The sequence below is a fragment of the Oncorhynchus tshawytscha genome, linkage group LG13 (assembly GCF_018296145.1).
Source record: "Oncorhynchus tshawytscha isolate Ot180627B linkage group LG13, Otsh_v2.0, whole genome shotgun sequence".
NCBI lineage: Eukaryota > Metazoa > Chordata > Actinopteri > Salmoniformes > Salmonidae > Oncorhynchus > Oncorhynchus tshawytscha.
This window is the reverse complement of record NC_056441.1, coordinates 64,029,841-64,049,741: the sequence shown is the minus strand read 5'-3', so window position 1 is coordinate 64,049,741 and position 19,901 is coordinate 64,029,841. Positions and strand designations below refer to the sequence as shown.

At 42.5% G+C, this 19,901-nt stretch overlaps 2 protein-coding genes across 6 annotated transcripts in view; both read left to right on the top strand.

Annotated features, from left to right (window-relative positions):
• The window catches only part of LOC112237570 (LIM domain kinase 1), an 82,787-nt gene extending 68,597 nt beyond the window's left edge, over window positions 1–14,190 (top strand). For all 3 annotated transcript variants that reach the window (XM_042296158.1, XM_024406179.2, XM_024406180.2), the window contains 9 exons: window positions 4,864–5,053; window positions 5,551–5,637; window positions 7,124–7,255; window positions 7,517–7,576; window positions 8,071–8,136; window positions 9,220–9,373; window positions 10,140–10,195; window positions 11,375–11,532; window positions 11,837–14,190. In XM_042296158.1, coding sequence (XP_042152092.1) covers window positions 4,864–5,053; window positions 5,551–5,637; window positions 7,124–7,255; window positions 7,517–7,576; window positions 8,071–8,136; window positions 9,220–9,373; window positions 10,140–10,195; window positions 11,375–11,532; window positions 11,837–12,026 — 1,093 coding nt within the window. In that variant the 3' untranslated portion in view covers window positions 12,027–14,190. The remainder of the gene's footprint in view (window positions 1–4,863; window positions 5,054–5,550; window positions 5,638–7,123; window positions 7,256–7,516; window positions 7,577–8,070; window positions 8,137–9,219; window positions 9,374–10,139; window positions 10,196–11,374; window positions 11,533–11,836) is intronic.
• A 4,838-nt stretch (window positions 14,191–19,028) lies between these two features.
• LOC112239969 (septin-4) overlaps window positions 19,029–19,901 on the top strand; it is an 83,387-nt gene continuing 82,514 nt past the window's right edge. The window contains exon 1 of one of the 3 annotated variants that reach the window (XM_042296151.1): window positions 19,029–19,357. In XM_042296151.1, coding sequence (XP_042152085.1) covers window positions 19,306–19,357 — 52 coding nt within the window. In that variant the 5' untranslated portion in view covers window positions 19,029–19,305. The remainder of the gene's footprint in view (window positions 19,358–19,901) is intronic. The other 2 variants (XM_042296153.1, XM_042296155.1) reach the window with 2 other exon arrangements.

The following is a 19,901-nucleotide window of genomic DNA, read 5'->3' as shown; positions in this document are numbered from 1 at the left end:
CACGACGTTACCTGAATGCCCATCTGTGGCCTGCTAACCGTTAGCTGTCTTATCGGCTGCTATCTGAATAGACAATCTGACAATTTATTTATTTATTTTTATTATTATTATTATTATTATGTTTTCTTCTTGGGCCTCTATAACTATATCTATTGTTTTTATTTTTATTGTTGTTGTGTGATTTGGATTAATCCCCTCTACCCCACTAATCTACTGACGGAACGCAAGAGGTGCCTAATAACAGACCTCCATCCTATGCTAGCTTGCTACCGATGGCCGGGCTAGCTGTCTAAATCGCCGTGACCCCCAACCAACCTCTCTACTCACCGGACCCTTTTGATCACTCAACTAAGCATGCCTCTCCTTAATGTCAATATGCCTTGTCCATTGCTGTTCTGGTTAGTATTTATTGGCTTATTTCACTGTAGAGCCTCTAGTCCTGCTCACTATACCTTATCCAACCTATTAGTTCCACCACCTACACATGCAATGACATCTCCTGGTTTCAATGATGTTTCCAGAGACAATATCTCTCTCTTCATCACTCAATACCTATGTTTACCTCCACTGTATTCACATCTTACCATACCTTTGTCTGTACATTATACCTTGATGCTATTTTATCGCCCCCAGAAACCTCCTTTTACTCTCTGTTCCAGACGTTCTAGACGACCAATTCTTATTGCTTTTAGCCGCACCCTTATTCTACTCCTCCTATGTTCCTCTGGCGATGTAGAGGTGAATCCAGTCCCTGCAGTGCCTAGCTCCACTCCTATTCCCCAGGCGCTCTCTTTTGACGACTTCTGTAACCGTAATAGCCTTGGTTTCATGCATGTTAACATTAGAAGCCTCCTCCCTAAGTTTGTTCTATTCACTGCTTTAGCACACTCTGCCAACCCGGATGTTCTAGCTGTATCTGAATCCTGGCTTAGGAAGACCACCAAAAATTCTGAAATTTTAATTCCAAACTACAACATTTTCAGACAAGATAGAACTGGCAAAGGGGGCGGTGTTGCAATCTACTGCAAAGATAGCCTGCAGAGTTCTGTCCTACTATCCAGGTCTGTACCCAAACAATTTGAACTTCTACTTTTAAAAATCCACCTCTCTAAAAACAAGTCTCTCACCGTTGCCGCCTGCTATAGACCACCCTCTGCCCCCAGCTGTGCTCTGGACACCATATGTGAACTGATTGCCCCCCCATCTATCTTCAGAGCTTGTGCTGCTAGGCGACCTAAACTGGAACATGCTTAACACCCCAGCCATACTACAATCTAAACTTGATGCCCTCAATCTCACACAAATTATCAATGAACCTACCAGGTACCTCCCCAAAGCCTTAAACACGGGCACCCTCACAGATATCATCCTAACCAACTTGCCCTCTAAATACACCTCTGCTGTCTTCAACCAAGATCTCAGCGATCACTGCCTCATTGCCTGCATCCGTAATGGGTCAGCGGTCAAACGACCTCCACTCATCACTGTAAAACGCTCCCTGAAACACTTCAGCGAGCAGGCCTTTCTAATCGACCTGGCCGGGGTATCCTGGAAGGATATTGATCTCATCCCGTCAGTAGAGGACGCCTGGATATTCTTTAAAAATGCCTTCCTAACCATCTTAAATAAACATGCCCCATTCAAGAAATTTAGAACCAGGAACAGATATAGCCCTTGGTTCTTCCCAGACCTGACTGCCCTTAAACTACACAAAAACATCCTATGTCGTTCTGCATTAGGATCGAACAGCCCCCGTGATATGCAGCTGTTCAGGGAAGCTAGAAACCATTATACACAGGCAGTTAGAAAAGCCAAGGCTAGCTTTTTCAAGCAGAAATTTGCTTCCTGCAACACTAACTCAAAAATGTTCTGGGACACTGTAAAGTCCATTGAGAATAAGAACACCTCCTCCCAGCTGCCCACTGCACTGAAGATAGGAAACACTGTCACCACTGATAAATCCACCATAATTGAGAATTTCAATAAGCATTTTTCTACGGCTGGCCATGCTTTCCACCTGGCTACTCCTACCCCGGTCAACAGTACTGCACCCCCAACAGCAACTCGCCCAAGCCTTCCCCATTTCTCCTTCTCCCAAATCCGTTCAGCTGATGTTCTGAAAGAGCTGCAAAATCTGGACCCCTACAAATCAGCCGGGCTAGACAATCTGGACCCTTTCTTTCTAAAATTATCTGCCGAAATTGTTGCCACCCCTATTACTAGCCTGTTCAACCTCTCTTTCGTGTCGTCTGAGATTCCCAAAGATTGGAAAGCAGCTGCGGTCAACCCCCTCTTCAAAGGGGGGGAGGGGCACTCTTGACCCAAACTGCTACAGACCTATATCTATCCTACCATGCCTTTCTAAGGTCTTCGAAAGCCAAGTCAACAAACAGATTACAGACCATTTCGAATCTCACCATACCTTCTCTGCTATGCAATCTGGTTTCAGAGCTGGTCATGGGTGCACCTCAGCCACGCTCAAGGTCCTAAACGATATCTTAACCGCCATCGATAAGAAACATTACTGTGCAGCTGTATTCATTGATCTGGCCAAGGCATTCGACTCTGTCAATCACCACATCCTCATCGGCAGACTCGACAGCCTTGGTTTCTCAAATGATTGCCTCGCCTGGTTCACCAACTACTTCTCTGATAGAGTTCAGTGTGTCAAATCGGAGGGTCTGCTCTCCGGACCTCTGGCAGTCTCTATGGGGATGCCACAGGGTTCAATTCTTGGACCGACTCTCTTCTCTGTATACATCAATGAGGTTGCTCTTGCTGCTGGTGAGTCTCTGATCCACCTCTACGCAGACGACACCATTCTGTATACTTCTGGCCCTTCTTTGGACACTGTGTTAAAAACCCTCCAGGCAAGCTTCAATGCCATACAACTCTCCTTCCGTGGCCTCCAATTGCTCTTAAATACAAGTAAAACTAAATGCATGCTCTTCAACCGATCGCTACCTGCACCTACCCGCCTGTCCAACATCACTACTCTGGACGGCTCTGACTTAGAATACGTGGACAACTACAAATACTTAGGTGTCTGGTTAGACTGTAAACTCTCCTTCCAGACCCATATCAAACATCTCCAATCCAAAGTTAAATCTAGAATTGGCTTCCTATTTCGCAACAAAGCATCCTTCACTCATGCTGCCAAACATACCCTTGTAAAACTGACCATCCTACCAATCCTCGACTTTGGCGATGTCATTTACAAAATAGCCTCCAATACCCTACTCAACAAATTGGATGCAGTCTATCACAGTGCAATCCGTTTTGTCACCAAAGCCCCATATACTACCCACCATTGCGACCTGTACGCTCTCGTTGGCTGGCCCTCGCTTCATACTCGTCGCCAAACCCACTGGCTCCATGTCATCTACAAGACCCTGCTAGGTAAAGTCCCCCCTTATCTCAGCTCGCTGGTCACCATAGCATCTCCCACCTGTAGCACACGCTCCAGCAGGTATAGCTCTCTAGTCACCCCAAAACCAATTATTTCTTTGGCCGCCTCTCCTTCCAGTTCTCTGCTGCCAATGACTGGAACGAACTACAAAAATCTCTGAAACTGGAAACACTTATCTCCCTCACTAGCTTTAAGCACCAACTGTCAGAGCAGCTCACAGATTACTGCACCTGTACATAGCCCACCTATAATTTAGCCCAAACAACTACCTCTTTCCCTACTGTATTTAATTTATTTATTTATTTTGCTCCTTTGCACCCCATTATTTTTATTTCTACTTTGCACATTCTTCCACTGCAAATCTACAATTCCAGTGTTTTACTTGCTATATTGTATTTACTTTGCCACCATGGCCTTTTTTTTGCCTTTACCTCCCTTCTCACCTCATTTGCTCACATCGTATATAGACTTGTTTATACTGTAATATTGACTGTATGTTTGTTTTACTCCATGTGTAACTCTGTGCCGTTGTATGTGTCGAACTGCTTTGCTTTATCTTGGCCAGGTCACAGTTATAAATGAGAACTTGTTCTCTACTAGCCTACCTGGTTAAATAAAGGTCAAATATATATTTATATATATATATATATTTATATATTTATATTTATATATATATATATTTATATATATATATATTTATATATATATTTATATATATATATATATATATATATATATATATATATATATATATATATATATATTTTTTTATAAATAACCAAAAAGTGTTAAACAAATCAAAATATATTTTAGATTCTTCAAAGTAGACACCTTTGCCTTGATGACAGCTTTGCGCACTATTGGCATTCTCTCAACCAGCTTCATAAGGTAGTTACCTGGAATGCATTTCAATTAACAAGTGTGCCTTATTCAACCTTCATTTGTGGAATTTCTTTCCATCTTAATGCGTTTGAGCCAATCAGTTGTGTTGTGACAAGGTAGGGGTTATATACAGAAGATAGCCCTATTTGGTAAAATACCAAGTCCATATTATGGTAAGAACAGCTCAAATAAGCAAAGAGAAACGACAGTCCATCATTACGGTAATGAAGGTCAGTCAATCCGGAAAATTTCAAGGAACTTCAGTTCTTCAGTGAAATGGATGAGCAATTACATATGTAACTGCAGTCACGCTGTCGCTCCCATTTCCTAATTAGTCTATAACAATAATTGCTGCTAGAATGGTGCCTGGCAGTACCATTTAACACTGTGAAACACAAAATGGATGCGCGTCAGTTACACTGTGAGACTGACTGATGATTGCTTTGTCTCTACCTGTTCCATCTTTCTCTCTTTTTCCTCTGCCCCTCACTCACTCCCTCGCTCTTATTTTATCTCTTTCTCCCTCTCTCTTTTTCTGTTTCTCTATCTTCCTCTCGGCCCTCTCTCTCCAGACGGAGCTACAGTATTGATAAGTCTCCGTGCTCCAGTAACGCAGCATCCCCTCTCTCTCAGAGGAAGGACTTTAACCGCTCCGAGTCACTGCGGGTCGTCTCCAACAGTCGAATGCACCGGATCTTCCGGCCTTCAGACCTCATCCATGGAGAGGTGCTGGGAAAAGGCTGCTTTGGACAGGCCATCAAGGTTAACACACCAACCTCTACACACTCTGGTTTTGATTTATTGACTGATGACTTGGGTATGACGCGGCCATTGTCTGTTCAACTGTCCTCTCTGTTAAAAATGACCATGGAAAAGAAACTAATTTTGGGGGACAGTTCCAACACCTTAAAAATCCCACTTCACACTACTAAATGTGTGTCAAACGTTACTGCGTAGGAGCAATATATTCTGTATTAAAAAGTTCCAGAAGATGGCAGCATTGAGGTGTTTTACAGAATGGCCTCTGATGTAACCAGAATGTACTATATGTCTGCATCTGCTGCTTGGAAGATGCACTCAAGCAGGGAGCAAATATCAGCTTTGAGAGGGGGGCAACATATATCTAGAGTTTTTATACCTTAGCAGTTCTTAACAACTTCCCAGACGTTGCCTGTTGGGGTGAAATTAGCTTTGAACGGAAAGTGTCCCCATGCCCTGTGGCGCAGGCTGATGACATCACTGGGTGTGTGATTCTGCAGGTGACCCACAGAGAGACAGGGGAGGTGATGGTGATGAAGGAGCTGATTCGTTTTGATGACGAGACACAGAGGACATTCCTAAAAGAGGTGGGTGACATTACTCTGTTTGACCCTTGACTTCTTTTGCCTTTGTTGATGTGTCACAGATCAGGGTTCAACGGGATCAATTCAGGAGATCCATTCATATTCTAAATTCCATTTGCTTAAGAATGATTTCATAAGAGTTTAAATTGGTCTTGTATATTAACGGTTTATGAAGGCACACCATCCATCTCTTTCCCTTACTCCAATGATTTGAATGAACCACCACAGTCAATGACAAACTTTGTGCTTGTCCCAAAGAGCTCCCACTTCTTCTAAGAACAATACAATCCTTTGCTATGTGTCTACAGCACATGTATCATCAAGAACAATGCTTTGGCTTAGTTTACTTACAGAGATCACCTACCATGTTTCCAACCCTGGCCACTATTGTTAACCCTCCTGGGCTACGTTTACCACAGAATGTAGTTTGTCAAACTCTGAATGTCATGTTTAGATGATTGTCATACACACCCCTACAGCTCGTAAAAAGTACACCACCCTAATTAGGCTGCGAGGGGTGGACAGACAGTCATTACAGGTATACACAGGTATACACCCTTGGCCGCATCCCTCCCAGATACAGAGACACTTACATCGACAATCACATGCACGCTCGCTCGCGCACACACACACATACACACACACACACACACACACACACACACACACACTATTCTACCCTGCATTCTACTCTCCTCTTCAGGAAACAATGTGAGCACTGAGGTGTGCAGGTTAGCACACGTAGTCCTTTTAATAGCTCTGTAAACAGTAAAAACATCAGGCCATGACCACCCACAAACAAACAGCTAGAGGAATGGAGACTACGGTTTGTTTTCTAACTCTTTTATTAGTGCCTAGCCTGCATAACACTCCAATTACAATCTCTCGCAATCTAATCACACAAAACACAAACACTGCCTTGGGAATGGTTTCCTGAGTTTCTAAGTTCAAGATGTTTTTAACTTGATCGATGGGTTGGAGTCTGGTCCTTATGGTAGAGACATAGTAGTTATTTTTAAAACCTTTGGCCTTTTTGGACTTGGAGGCCATTTTAAATCAAAGCCTTTAAAGAGTTTTCTCCTTTCCTTGACTTCACAGTAGCTGATGTAATGTGTACCTGCTTTAGGAGCTAATCAGTTCGTCTCGCTCTGGGAGGCTGTAATAACCACGTATTACTCCTCTTTCTTGTTACAATTATGTCAAGTTAATGACAGGAGAGGAGACATCTTGTATGTTTTAGACCAGGAAGAAATGGTTACAGACTAAAATCGAGCTCTGGACGGAGGAAGTTCTATCTCACAGAGACCCTCAGGGCGGGAGACAAGGAGGTCTAGGTCGTTCACTAATTATCTAGCTACCCACCCAGTTCATTTAACTAAATACTGCCTTTACTAAACCCACACAACCACTCCCCACAGCTCCTAGATGATTGATCTTTATGAGGAGTCAGGGCTAGGACAATAACTAACATACCCTCCTCCCTCTCCAGGTGAAGGTGATGCGTTGTCTGGAGCACCCCAACGTGCTGAAGTTCATCGGTGTCCTTTACAAAGATAAGAGACTCAACTTCATCGCAGAGTACATCAAAGGAGGAACCCTGAGGGAGACAATCAAGAAAATGGTAATGTGTGTGTGTGTAGGATTGTAGTACTTTGTTGCATGCACATCTGTATGGGTGTGCCACCGCACCAGCTTGTGTGTGTGTGTGTGTGGTTGGGTGGCTGTGTGTCCCCATGAGTGCATAGTTGCGTGTTGTACATTGTGTCTCAGATTCATCAGAGGATTTAGGATTAGAGAGCCTCTCTTTAGTTTTAATCACTGGTGTTTATGTACTGTGAAACATCCAGAGTCTGATTCTATCCTGGTTTTGTCTTACTGACAGGACACCAACTACCCATGGAACCAGAGAGTGAGCTTTGCTAAAGACATCGCTGCAGGAATGGTGAGTGAATGATCCATGCCTAATAAAATGTATAGAATGCCTCTAGAATGGGTCTTTTCAGGACCAGGGCACCATGGGCTCACTGCTGCAGTCAGAGAAACTGCAGTGCAGTGGTGGTGAATAGAATATCAGACAGTGCAGTCAAACTAATCATGCTCACACTGCCCTCTAGTGGAGATCTAGAGGAAGAGTAACAGCAGTGTTGATCACGTGTAGAAGAATTTCCCTATATGAAAATTACATCTTGAATTCCTTCTGGATTAGGGCATCGTGGGTAGTCATAGTGTGTTGCCTTTGATTTGGGTTTACAGTGATGAATATAGCACATGACTGTAGATTAGTGAATTTACAAAGGCTATACTCTGAAAAGGGTTTGAGAGAAGGAGCAACAACAATGCACATTTGTTCCACTAGGCACTGGTTTGAGGCTTAGGCTTAATACCTAAATCTTATTTTCTTTCTTTCTCTCTCTCTCTCTTCTCTCCATCTTCCAGTCATATCTGCATTCCGTGAACATAATCCACCGCGACCTGAACTCATACAACTGTCTTGTCAGAGAGGTGAGTAAAAGAGATGTTAGGTATGTTCTCTCTAAAGGGTGTGTGCTTTCTTTGAGGATTAAGACTTTGCACCTGTATGTCTAGATCACATACAGGTTTGTCTCTCGTTGAGAGAGATGTGACAATGGAGATTCCTTGACGTTAGAAAACAGAGAAACCTTTGTTAGGGTAAAGTGCTGGACAGTAGAGCCGCCCTTCTTAAATCAGAGGCCTTACAGGACAAGTGACATGCCATGTACTGTACACTTTTTCACCTAGACCTGTTCAAATAGAGGGTAGAAAATATATCAATTTCTATGAACTGACAAGGTAAACATCCATGTTGAAGAAAACACTGGATAAAGATATTGTGTCCTAAAGTATTAGATAAACAGACCAGGATGAGGATTCTTATGTCCTGTATAGTATTTGATAAAACACTAACCCGGAGATCTGATAGGGTTTATATTGAACCTGAATAAGCAGGTGACTAGTCTGGTGTCTCTGGGGTATACTGTATTGACAGGTGTTGTTATCTCACTGACACACTGTCTTCCTGTCTGTCTGTGTTTTTACCTCTCAAAGTCAACAGTCATAGTATTCACTCTCTTTATTCCTCTATGTTGTTGAGTGTGCCCTCTCTATCTTTCTCTCTCTCTCTAACTGGCATTTGTCTTCATGTCTGTGGTAAGCTGTATAGTCTTGTAGGTAGGTTTGCAGTGTGTTTGGTATTCTAAGTATTGTCATTCATTAGATGTGACTGTCTGTGTGTCCTCTGTCTCCCTGCAGAATAACAGTATGGTGGTGGCAGACTTTGGGCTGGTGTTGTTAGTATTGTGTTGTACTAGATGTAACTCTGTGTGCTCTGTTTGTCCCCTCTCTGTCTCCCTGCAGAATAACAGTGTGGTGGTGGCAGATTTTGGGCTGGTGTTGTTAGTATTGTGTTGTACTAGATGTAACTCTGTCTGCTCTGTTTGTCCCCTCTCTGTCTCCCTGCAGAATAACAGTGTAGTGGTGGCAGACTTTGGGCTGGTGTTGTTAGTATTGTGTTGTACTAGATGTAACTCTGTCTGCTCTGTTTGTCCCCTCTCTGTCTCCCTGCAGAATAACAGTGTGGTGGTGGCAGACTTTGGGCTGGCTCGGCTGATGGTGGAAGACAAGATCCAGGACAAGAGTCTCCTGCAGAAGAAACCTGACCGCAGGAAGAGATACACTGTAGTGGGCAACCCCTACTGGATGGCCCCGGAGATGATCCACGGTGTGTATGTAGGCGTGTGTGTGTGTATTCAGGGCAGTGGTGGGAAAAGTACCCAATTGTCATACTTGAGTAAAAGTAAAGATACCTTAATAGAAATCTACTCAAGTAAAAGTGAAAGTCACCCAGTAAATACTACTTGAGTAAAAGTATTTGGTTTTAAATATACTTAAGTATCAAAAGTAAAAGTATAAATTATTTCAAATTATTTTTATTATGCAAATAATTAAGCAAACACCATTTTATTTGTTTTTATATTTATTTACACATAGCCAAAGGCACACTCCAACACTCAGACATTTCACAAACAAAGCATGTGTGTTTAGTGAGTCTGCCAGATCAGAGGCGGTAGGGAAGACCAGGAATGTTCTCTTGATAAGTGTGTGAATTGGACCATTTTCCTGTCCTGCTAAGCATTCAAAATGTAACAAGTACTTTTGTGTGTCAGGGAAAATGTATGGAGTAAAAAGTACATTATTTTCTTTAGGAACGTAGTAAAGTAAATGTTGTCAAAAATATGAATAGTAAAGTACACACAACCCCAAAACCTACTTAGGTACTACTTTAAAGTATTTTTACTCAAGTACTTCACACCACTGGTTCAGGGTCGACCTATTTTAACCATTGCTTGAATTGCACTTAAATCGAATGACAACCATATGGCTTTTAAACAGAAAAATGTGAATTCTTCAGTTGTTTCAACTCCACATACTGTAATACATTGTCAGTACTCTGAAATCAATAGCCTCACAAGTGTCTTCTCTCACAGGGAAAAGCTATGATGAAAAGGTGGACATCTTTTCCTTCGGGATCATGCTTTGTGAGGTGAGTGCCCGTGACAGCAGAATATGGAAGTAATCCCTGCTGCTGAGAAAGGAAAATAGTCGAAAGTATTCATATTCCTCATTAAATGCTTTTGAGTTATGTTAAAATAGAGAGACCAATCAGTATGGTAACCATTAGGGTTGGTCCTAGCAGTACTGGGTTGAACTATTCTGTTGTCAGAGATGCAGTGAGTCTATCTCCACATGGATGTCATTAGGCAGGGACTCCACAGAGGCAGGATTACAGAGGGGAAATTCTCTTTATGTGGTGGGTGACTGATAGGGACTGGAACTACCTGTAGTCTAGCTAGCTGATCTGATGCCGTTTGGTGGTCCCATTGGGCATACCTTCAGTCCCTCTATGATTGGTATACTCTGTTATTGGGGACTCCCTTTCCCCTGGACCTGGAGTCTCACAACAGTAAGTCAGATGTACATGTAGGATCTTAATTTCACCTATATTGTCACAGAAAAATAATCCTGCAGCAACAGGATTTGAACGGTTAGTCCATAATGCTGCTTGATTGGTGGCTAGGCCAAAAGCAGGCTACATGGAACGTGACATACTGTTAATATAACGATCTGTTAGTGTGGGTTTTCAGTGAATTTATGTCAATCACAAAGTTCTATTGCATTTCCTACAGTGCATGAAAAATCTCAGCAACAAAAGAGTGATCGAATTAAGATCTTACATCTGTAGGCCCTCTCGAGTGGCGCAGTGGTGTAAGGCACTGCATCTCATTGCTAGAGGTGTCACTACAGACCCTGGTTTGATTCCGGGCTGTATCACAACTGGCCGTGATTGGGAGTCCCATAGGGCGGCGCACATATGGCCCAGCGTCGTCCCGGTTAGGGTTTGGCCGGGTTAGGCCGTCATTGTAAATAAGAATTTGTTCTTAACTGACTTGCCCAGTTAAATAAAGGTTAAATAACAAAAATATTACAATAAAATGAGAATCTGGCGAGCAGTCGTGATGTCTGATATTAGTTTATGACTAATGATCCAGCTTCATGACTGGTGTTATAACTAGTCTGAGGTTGTTGCCCTAGCATATACAACAGTGCCTTTTGCCCTTTCCTTACTGTGTATCTCTCCCTTACTCCCTCGCTCTCTATCTCGCTCTCTTTTTCTTTCTCTCTCTCGCTCTACCTCTACCTCTACCTCTCCCTCCCCCTCCAGATCATCGGTAGGGTGAATGCAGACCCAGACTACTTGCCCAGGGCCCATGACTTTGGGCTGAATGTGACAGGCTTCTTAGAGCACTTCTGTCCTCCAGACTGTCCCCCAGCCTTCTTCCCTATGGCTGCCCTCTGCTGTGACCTGGATGCTGAGAAACGGTGAGTGTGTAGTCTGACACTGACCTGAGGCATGTATCACCATGCTGTGTGAGATTTTTTTGTGGTGTAGATTACGCAAGTTTACTTTCTGTACACGGATTATGTAAACAGGAACACTTTTCCAGTTATTTGTCTATAAAGTTATGAGTGTAAACTGTATTCTAACTTTGATTGTTTGATAATACTATACATGTTGAGTGTTGGTTTATCATAAGTCTCCTGTCCCATTGCTGCCACGGTAACTGACTTATGTGATCTAGCTTGACATCACTAACCTATGACTGATTGGCTCTTCTTTCTGTAGCCCCGCCTTCACCAAGATGGAGGGGTGGCTGGAGAACCTGAAGATGCACCTGGAGATCCGCCTGCCGGTGGTGTCCGAGCTCGACACGCTACACAAAGCGTTTTGGGGAAACCACACCGCCCCCACCATGGCTTGCACCGCCATGCGGTCCGAGAACGGCCTGCCCCCACACCCCGAGACTCCGGAGTAGATGGGATCTGTAACAGAGTGGAATGCTGCTGGTCTCAGCCCATGAGAGAGGGGGTTATGGTGGTCATTGAGGAGGGTAGTAGAGCCTCTGGCAATGGAGTACTTGCATTGCATTGTCCAGGGAGGGGGGAGGCAGGAGCTCTGTATGTACCTCCTCATGTCACAGTGGTCATATAGGCTAACAGTGAGCTGTCAATGGGCTGTATAGACTCAGGGGGAACCGAGGAAGGGAAAAGCCAGCCTTGCCTAAAGGCACTCACTCATTCAACTCCAACCAAGAGAGACTCACTCAGACTACCATTACCACTATCATAGCTTCAGTCTCATGATTGCTGTACCTTAGCTGAATGTCAGGCTGGCAACTGCTAGCTAGCAGTATCAGTCAATCCCATCTGTAAAAACATCCATCTTAACACTCATGTCATCTTTATCTTATTGAGATGGTGTTCAAGCATTTTCAGATGTCACTTTAAAAAAAAAAAAAGATGCTTCAGCCTCATTGGTAGGGGTCCCTCCTCCAGAGTGTTTGTACAATATCATGTGTTTGAAAAGTATTCCTCTGTGACTTTGGTTTGATTTAATTTGATAATATCAAAACCACTTTTTGAAATGCTAAAGGAGGGGCCTTTTATGTGGATAATACGAAACACATAAGTTGAGACGCACACACACAATCCAGATGTACAATATAATAGAGCAAATGCTTTTGAGCATAAACAAAAAGCTTTTTAAACACTGCATGACTGTAAATAGCCCTGTCTGTGTCCAGTAAGCCTTGTCTGTTGTCTCCTCCTCTCCCCCTCTACTGGTGACAGTTGTGTCACAAATGGTATCCTGTTCCCTTTATAGTGCACTGCTTAAGACCAGTTGCTAAAGCGTATTACCAAAGTAGTGCACTATAGGGTGCCATTTGGGATGCATTCTTAAAGTGATGCCCCTGGTAGTGTAGAACATGTGGTCCATGAATGACTATTCCTTCTCTCATTTTGCAGCACTGACTTGACTTTGAGGTAAACTTCTTTCACACCTTTGATACATTTTTCCATTTCATATGTTTATTACTCTCTCTTTCCTTCTCATTCACGTCGAGGTGAAATCTTATGTATTCAAACTCAACCCACCCAATGTATATAGCCGGTGATAATATCATATTGTAAATGTTTTAAATATTGTAAATGTACAGACATATTTTGTATACTTATAATGTATGCTACATTGCCATATTTTTATTGGGCTACCTGTTGAAATGAAGGAGAATAAGAAAAGTTAGGCAGTGGTAGCTGATATGGAGCTGATGACTTCCTGTCTTGGGTTGCCATAGTGCCAGACAGTGGTATGGGGCTTTTAGGAAGTTAATGCGAAGTAAGAGAGCATCTTAGGGTCCTAGCTCACTCCTACCGACCATCACTGTAAGTGTAAGCACTCTCACAAGATGTGTCCCATTTACTCCCGTCGTCTCCTCTCTGCATATCAAGTTATTTTGTTTACAGCAGCCTTTGATCTGGTCTAGACTCCAGAGAGTGCCCTGACTATGACCTTGGATATAACTACTCTGTGGGTATCGCCTCAATTGAATGCAACCATAACAAGAGAATCAACACAGAGTCACTAAATTAAGGTTATGTAGTTTGGCATTATATGCCAAGCCACATTTACCGTTTATTCCTCTCAAAAGAAATTGAGGATCATTTGTTAGTTGTTACTATAGAGTTCTTTAGTCATCCATAGCAGGGTGGATGTGTTGTGGAAGTTAGAGACAGCCAGAGAGTCACATCATAGTGTCTCTCTGACCACAAGCCTCTCTGTCCTACAGTACATGGAGACAAACTTAGTCAGAACACAAGTCTCCTCTACATGGAATTCCCTATGGGAGGCCCTCTGTTTACACACAAACTGCTGGCTGTAATTAATATCTATATTGTATGTCTGTTGTTATGCCTCTCATACTACACTCTCTTGAAAATAATCTCTCACTGTATGTGAATCTTTCTCTTGAACACATTGTCACTCTCATTCTCTCACGTGTGTTCTTTTTCCATCAAACATGTTCTCTATTCCCTCTTTTCCACTTGAAGATGAGCTGCATGGTGTACTTGCTATTGCGATCACTTCTGCTGTATAACCAGGCTATTATTTTCATTTTAAAGCTAAAATTGTGATTAAAAGGAAAGAAAGAAAGAGTCAGGAAAGAGTGTACAGACAGAGACAGGAAAGAGTGTACAGACAGAGACAGGAAAGAGTGTACAGACAGAGACAGGAAAGAGTGTACAGACAGAGACAGGAAAGAGTGTACAGACAGAGACAGGAAAGAGTGTACAGACAGAGACAGGGAAAGAGTGTACAGACAGAGACAGGAAAGAGTGTACAGACAGACAGAGACAGGAAAGAGTGTACAGACAGAGAAAGGAAAGAGTGTACAGACAGAGAAAGGAAAGAGTGTACAGACAGAGACAGGAAAGAGTGTACAGACAGAGACAGGAAAGAGTGTACAGACAGAGACAGGAAAGAGTGTACAGACAGAGTCAGGAAAGAGTGTACAGACAGAGACAGGAAAGAGTGTACAGACAGAGTCAGGAAAGAGTGTACAGACAGAGACAGGAAAGAGTGTACAGACAGAGACAGGAAAGAGTGTACAGACAGAGACAGGAAAGAGTGTACAGACAGAGACAGGAAAGAGTGTACAGACAGAGACAGGAAAGAGTGTACAGACAGAGACAGGAAAGAGTGTACAGACAGAGAAAGGAAAGAGTGTACAGACAGAGACAGGAAAGAGTGTACAGACAGAGACAGGAAAGAGTGTACAGACAGAGAAAGGAAAGAGTGTACAGACAGAGACAGGAAAGAGTGTACAGACAGAGACAGGAAAGAGTGTACAGACAGAGACAGGAAAGAGTGTACAGACAGAGACAGGAAAGAGTGTACAGACAGAGACAGGAAAGAGTGTACAGACAGAGACAGGAAAGAGTGTACAGACAGAGACAGGAAAGAGTGTACAAAAGAGTGTACAGACAGAGACAGGAAAGAGTGTACAGACAGAGACAGGAAAGAGTGTACAGACAGAGACAGGAAAGAGTGTACAGACAGAACAGGAAAGAGTGTACAGACAGAGACAGGAAAGAGTGTACAGACAGAGACAGACAGACAGAGACAGGAAAGAGTGTACAGACAGAGACAGGAAAGAGTGTACAGACAGAGACAGGAAAGAGTGTACAGACAGAGACAGGAAAGAGTGTACAGACAGAGACAGGAAAGACAGACAGAACAGGAAAGAGTGTACAGACAGAGACAGGAAAGAGTGTACAGACAGAGACAGGAAAGAGTGTACAGACAGAGAGTCAGGAAAGAGTGTACAGACAGAGACAGGAAAGAGTGTACAGACAGAGACAGGAAAGAGTGTACAGACAGAGACAGGAAAGAGTGTACAGACAGAGAAAGGAAAGAGTGTACAGACAGAGACAGGAAAGAGTGTACAGACAGAGAAAGGAAAGAGAAGACAGAGTCAGGAAAGAGTGTACAGACAGAGACAGGAAAGAGTGTACAGACAGAGACAGGAAAGAGTGTACAGACAGAGACAGGAAAGAGTGTACAGACAGAGAAAGGAAAGAGTGTACAGACAGAGACAGGAAAGAAAGGAACAGAGACAGGAAAGAGTGTACAGACAGAGACAGGAAAGAGTGTACAGACAGAGACAGGAAAGAGTGTACAGACAGAGACAGGAAAGAGTGTACAGACAGAGACAGGAAAGAGTGTACAAACAGAGACAGGAAAGAGTGTACAGACAGAGACAGGAAAGAGTGTACAGACAGAGACAGGAAAGAGTGTACAAACAGAGAAAGGAAAGAGTGTACAAACAGAGACAGGAAAGAGTGTACAGACAGAGACAGGAAAGAGTGTACAGACAGAGAAAGGAAAGAGTGTACAAACAGAGAAAGGAAAGAGTGTACAAACAGAAAGGAAAGAGTGTACAGACAGACAGGAAAGAGTGTACAGACAGAAAAGGAAAGAGTGTACAAACAGAGACAGGAAAGAGTGTACAAACAGAGAAAGGAAAGAGTGTACAAACAGAGAAAGGAAAGAGTGTACAGACAGAGACAGGAAAGAGTGTACAGACAGAGACAGGAAAGAGTGTACAGACAGAGACAGGAAAGAGTGTACAAACAGAGACAGGAAAGAGTGTACAGACAGAGACAGGAAAGAGTGTACAGACAGAGACAGGAAAGAGTGTACAAACAGAGAAAGGAAAGAGTGTACAGACAGAGAAAGGAAAGAGTGTACAGACAGAGACAGGAAAGAGTGTACAGACAGAGAAAGGAAAGAGTGTACAAACAGAGAAAGGAAAGAGTGTACAAACAGAGAAAGGAAAGAGTGTACAAACAGAGAAAGGAAAGAGTGTACAGACAGAGACAGGAAAGAGTGTACAGACAGAGACAGGAAAGAGTGTACAAACAGAGACAGGAAAGAGTGTACAGACAGAGACAGGAAAGAGTGTACAGACAGAGACAGGAAAGAGTGTACAAACAGAGAAAGGAAAGAGTGTACAAACAGAGACAGGAAAAATGACAAAATACATTTTTTTTAAAACACAGCATCTCTTTTTATATATAATGACTGAAATCTTTTTGTATAGATTTGAGTACTTTGAATTGCACTTTCAATTTTGGGTTACTTGTGATAAAGAACTAAAATGACAGTTGATAATATGAATGCAAGTCACTGATGGAGCCTTTCAATTAAATTGTAAACGTGTCCTGGGAAATTCTTCCTTCTTTGTAGCAAACCAGAGTTAGGTGGCCATTCTGATGCCTGCAGGTATTTATTATTAGATAACTCTGTCACAGCATGTCTGTGTCTAACTTGGTTCTCATTTCAGACATATCCTCAACTTTAAAAACATGGTACATGCAACATTGAGTGGTTCAAAAGAGATACCTCCCAGCCCTACCTTCTAATTGTCTAAACTATTCAGCCTAGTTATTTCAAATTCTTCTAGTTTGCTACAGAGAGGATGAAATAACCATGGTCTGTCTGCTGCCTATAGACCGATCCTTTGTGAATGAAGTTCTGTGTCTTCTTGACTGTTTCACCTTACGGTGATGTCCAGAGAGAGTTAAACCACTGTTAGTCTGTCATCAAAAGAGAGCACTTGTACGGTGCCTTTTTCACATTATTGTGCCAACCCGAACAGTATTGAGCTGGCTAGATATCTTCCTTTCCAAAACGATTCCAGAAACTAGGCTGGATGTGAAACAAGGGCAGAGTAGTACACATATGTTTGCCTTGTCATGGAATCGGCTCAGTTGTGTGAAAAGGGTATGCTTACTGGCCTATTCAATCACCAAAATCACAGTAGTACAATAAGCCTCCAATGAGCATGCAGTCCTCTACCTACCTGTCAATGTATAAATCAGTACAGAAAATATCTCTCTTATGCACATCTTCTGCTAATGTGTTTATCAATGGGCATGTATGGGAATTCAATTGAAGTATGTATGGGACTTTGCCATGTTTGTAAATATGTATCACAATGTATGTCAAAGCCACATTGTCAAGCATGTGTATGGATGAGAATGTGTCAGCAGCACTTCTTTGCAAAGTATCCTTACCGCTGAACAATATGCTGTGCCTTTGTTTTAAAGCTAGCCTTGCCAACGACTCGACTCGAAATGCGTTTGTTTGAACTGATTTTTTTGTGTAAAATTCAAACCTGATGATAATGAATGGATTTAACATCCTTGCTGATATTTTGTTTTATTATGAAATGTTCCTCTTGTTGTATATCATATTTATATTTTCCATATTTCTCCATTTTTGATATCTTAGGGATTATGGTTCATTTTATTTTCCTCTTATTTAAAAAAGAAAAACAACACAAGCTGTGAACCTTTCTGCACTTTACTCCTGAACGTGAACATTGACAACCCTAGGAGACCACTGTGTTTCATCACAGCTGGAATAAACGTTTTGCTCCTTTAATGAGATTGATCAGTGTGTGATTTATTGATTTATTATGTCCTTTACATTTGATATGACTACTATACAAAAAAAGTACTACTGGAGGAGGAGATTGTGTATGCAATGGAGGACAGGACCCACCTTTCATCCCATCAACCCCAGATGATGATGATCAGACATCCCCCCCCTCAGTGCCATACTTTCACTTTCTCACTGAAGTGAAGTAGGCTACTGTATGACTTAATGTAATTAATACAATTTGCTTTTGCGCTCAAGAATGAACTCATTTCAAATGACCTGAATAGCTGAAAAAAGCATTTCTCTTCTACCAACAGGTTCTATTTTCCTACACAGTAGAGATGGCCATGTCTCCTGGAAAGCCACTGAGTGTGTATGCTTTTGTTCTAGTTCTGCTCGAAGACATCTTATTCAGCTACAGTAATCGTGTTCCTGGTGAGCAGCTGTGATTGATAATTAAGTATTTCATATCCATTATTGAACATTTTGTTATAAAGAAGCAGTCATTATAATACATTATTATACTATCCAAAATAAGACATTAATTGTGCCACACTGGCTACCCAGACTCCGGACAAACACTATGCCACGCTCACGGACGTTGGTTTCGTACGTAGCGAACGACCGAGCATGGAATAAGTTAGTGTGAATCGAACAGTCGGGCTAGTTTTTATTGTATTTAACTAGGCAAATCAGTTGATTAAGAACAAATGTATTATTATTTACAATGACGGCCTACAGTGGGTTAACTGCCTTGTTTAGGGGCAAAACGATAGATTTGAACCTTGTCGGGTCGGGGATTTGATGCAGAAATATGTCGGTTACTGGCCCAACACTAACCACTAGGCTACCTACCGCCCCAATATAGCCTAACCTACATGTACACTCTCTTATGTAATGAATGCAAACTGGACAATGCAACCTTCCTCCCTGCGGAGGGAAGGGTACATTTCTCAGGCACACGTGACCATATCCATCCTGCGCATCCATGTGCGATTGTTTTCATTCCTATGGTTTTGCAGGCTGTGCCGCTTGACGTCACGGTGAGTCTGGCTGGGCAGTACTGCTACTGAACAGTGCGCTGTTAAAATCTGAAGCTGCCATTTAGTGTTTCTGCACTTTAGAATAGGCATCGGTGCAAGGAACAGCAGTGGAAGACGAAGAGTAACATTTAATATAGGGTAGGTTGGTCGCAAGCCTCTCAGAATCATCATTGTCCTGCACAATAAACACACGGAATACACCACGTAACCCCCAAACGGAGGCTTGAAGAGTGTTGGCATAGCATTCATTCATACGGCAATTGCAAAATGGAAAATTCGTCTTCCAACAACCGGTTTAGGACAACAATGTTCAACCACGGTGAGTAGTCAATCTAGTCTCTCTAGGAATGTGCCAATAAGTATCCTATGCAAGTGTGATCGGAGGAGAACCTCGGGAAAACAATTCCAAATGTGTCCGTTGGTTTGCATCGTAGGGGGTTCAGCGCCCTGCAGCATCTCGTCCGCTCTCACTCCCGTATTGGTTTGTTTTGGGCTCGTATTTATCTAGGCTGGGGCACATATTGCTGGTCGCACGAGTATTGCTTGTTAAAGTGGTGTCCTCAATTGATTAAACTGTGTCAGCTGAAGTTTCAGGGAGACGAGAAAGTAACCAAAACAGCTACAGTGTGCAACCCAAATGGATATGTCTATATTGTGGACGTTAGATAATTTTGCTCTAAAGATAATTTGCTCATCTTTTTTTAAAGTGTCCTGTCAGTTTGACAATAGAGTTTTTTTGCCCTAGTCAAACTCCCGCGAAAACCTGCTCCCCGAGTCGTTGCATATTTACTTAAAACAGAGGTCATAAACCAGACTTTTGGCTCAGACTTCTGGCCCATGCTGTCCTTTTGGGCTGAGTTTTA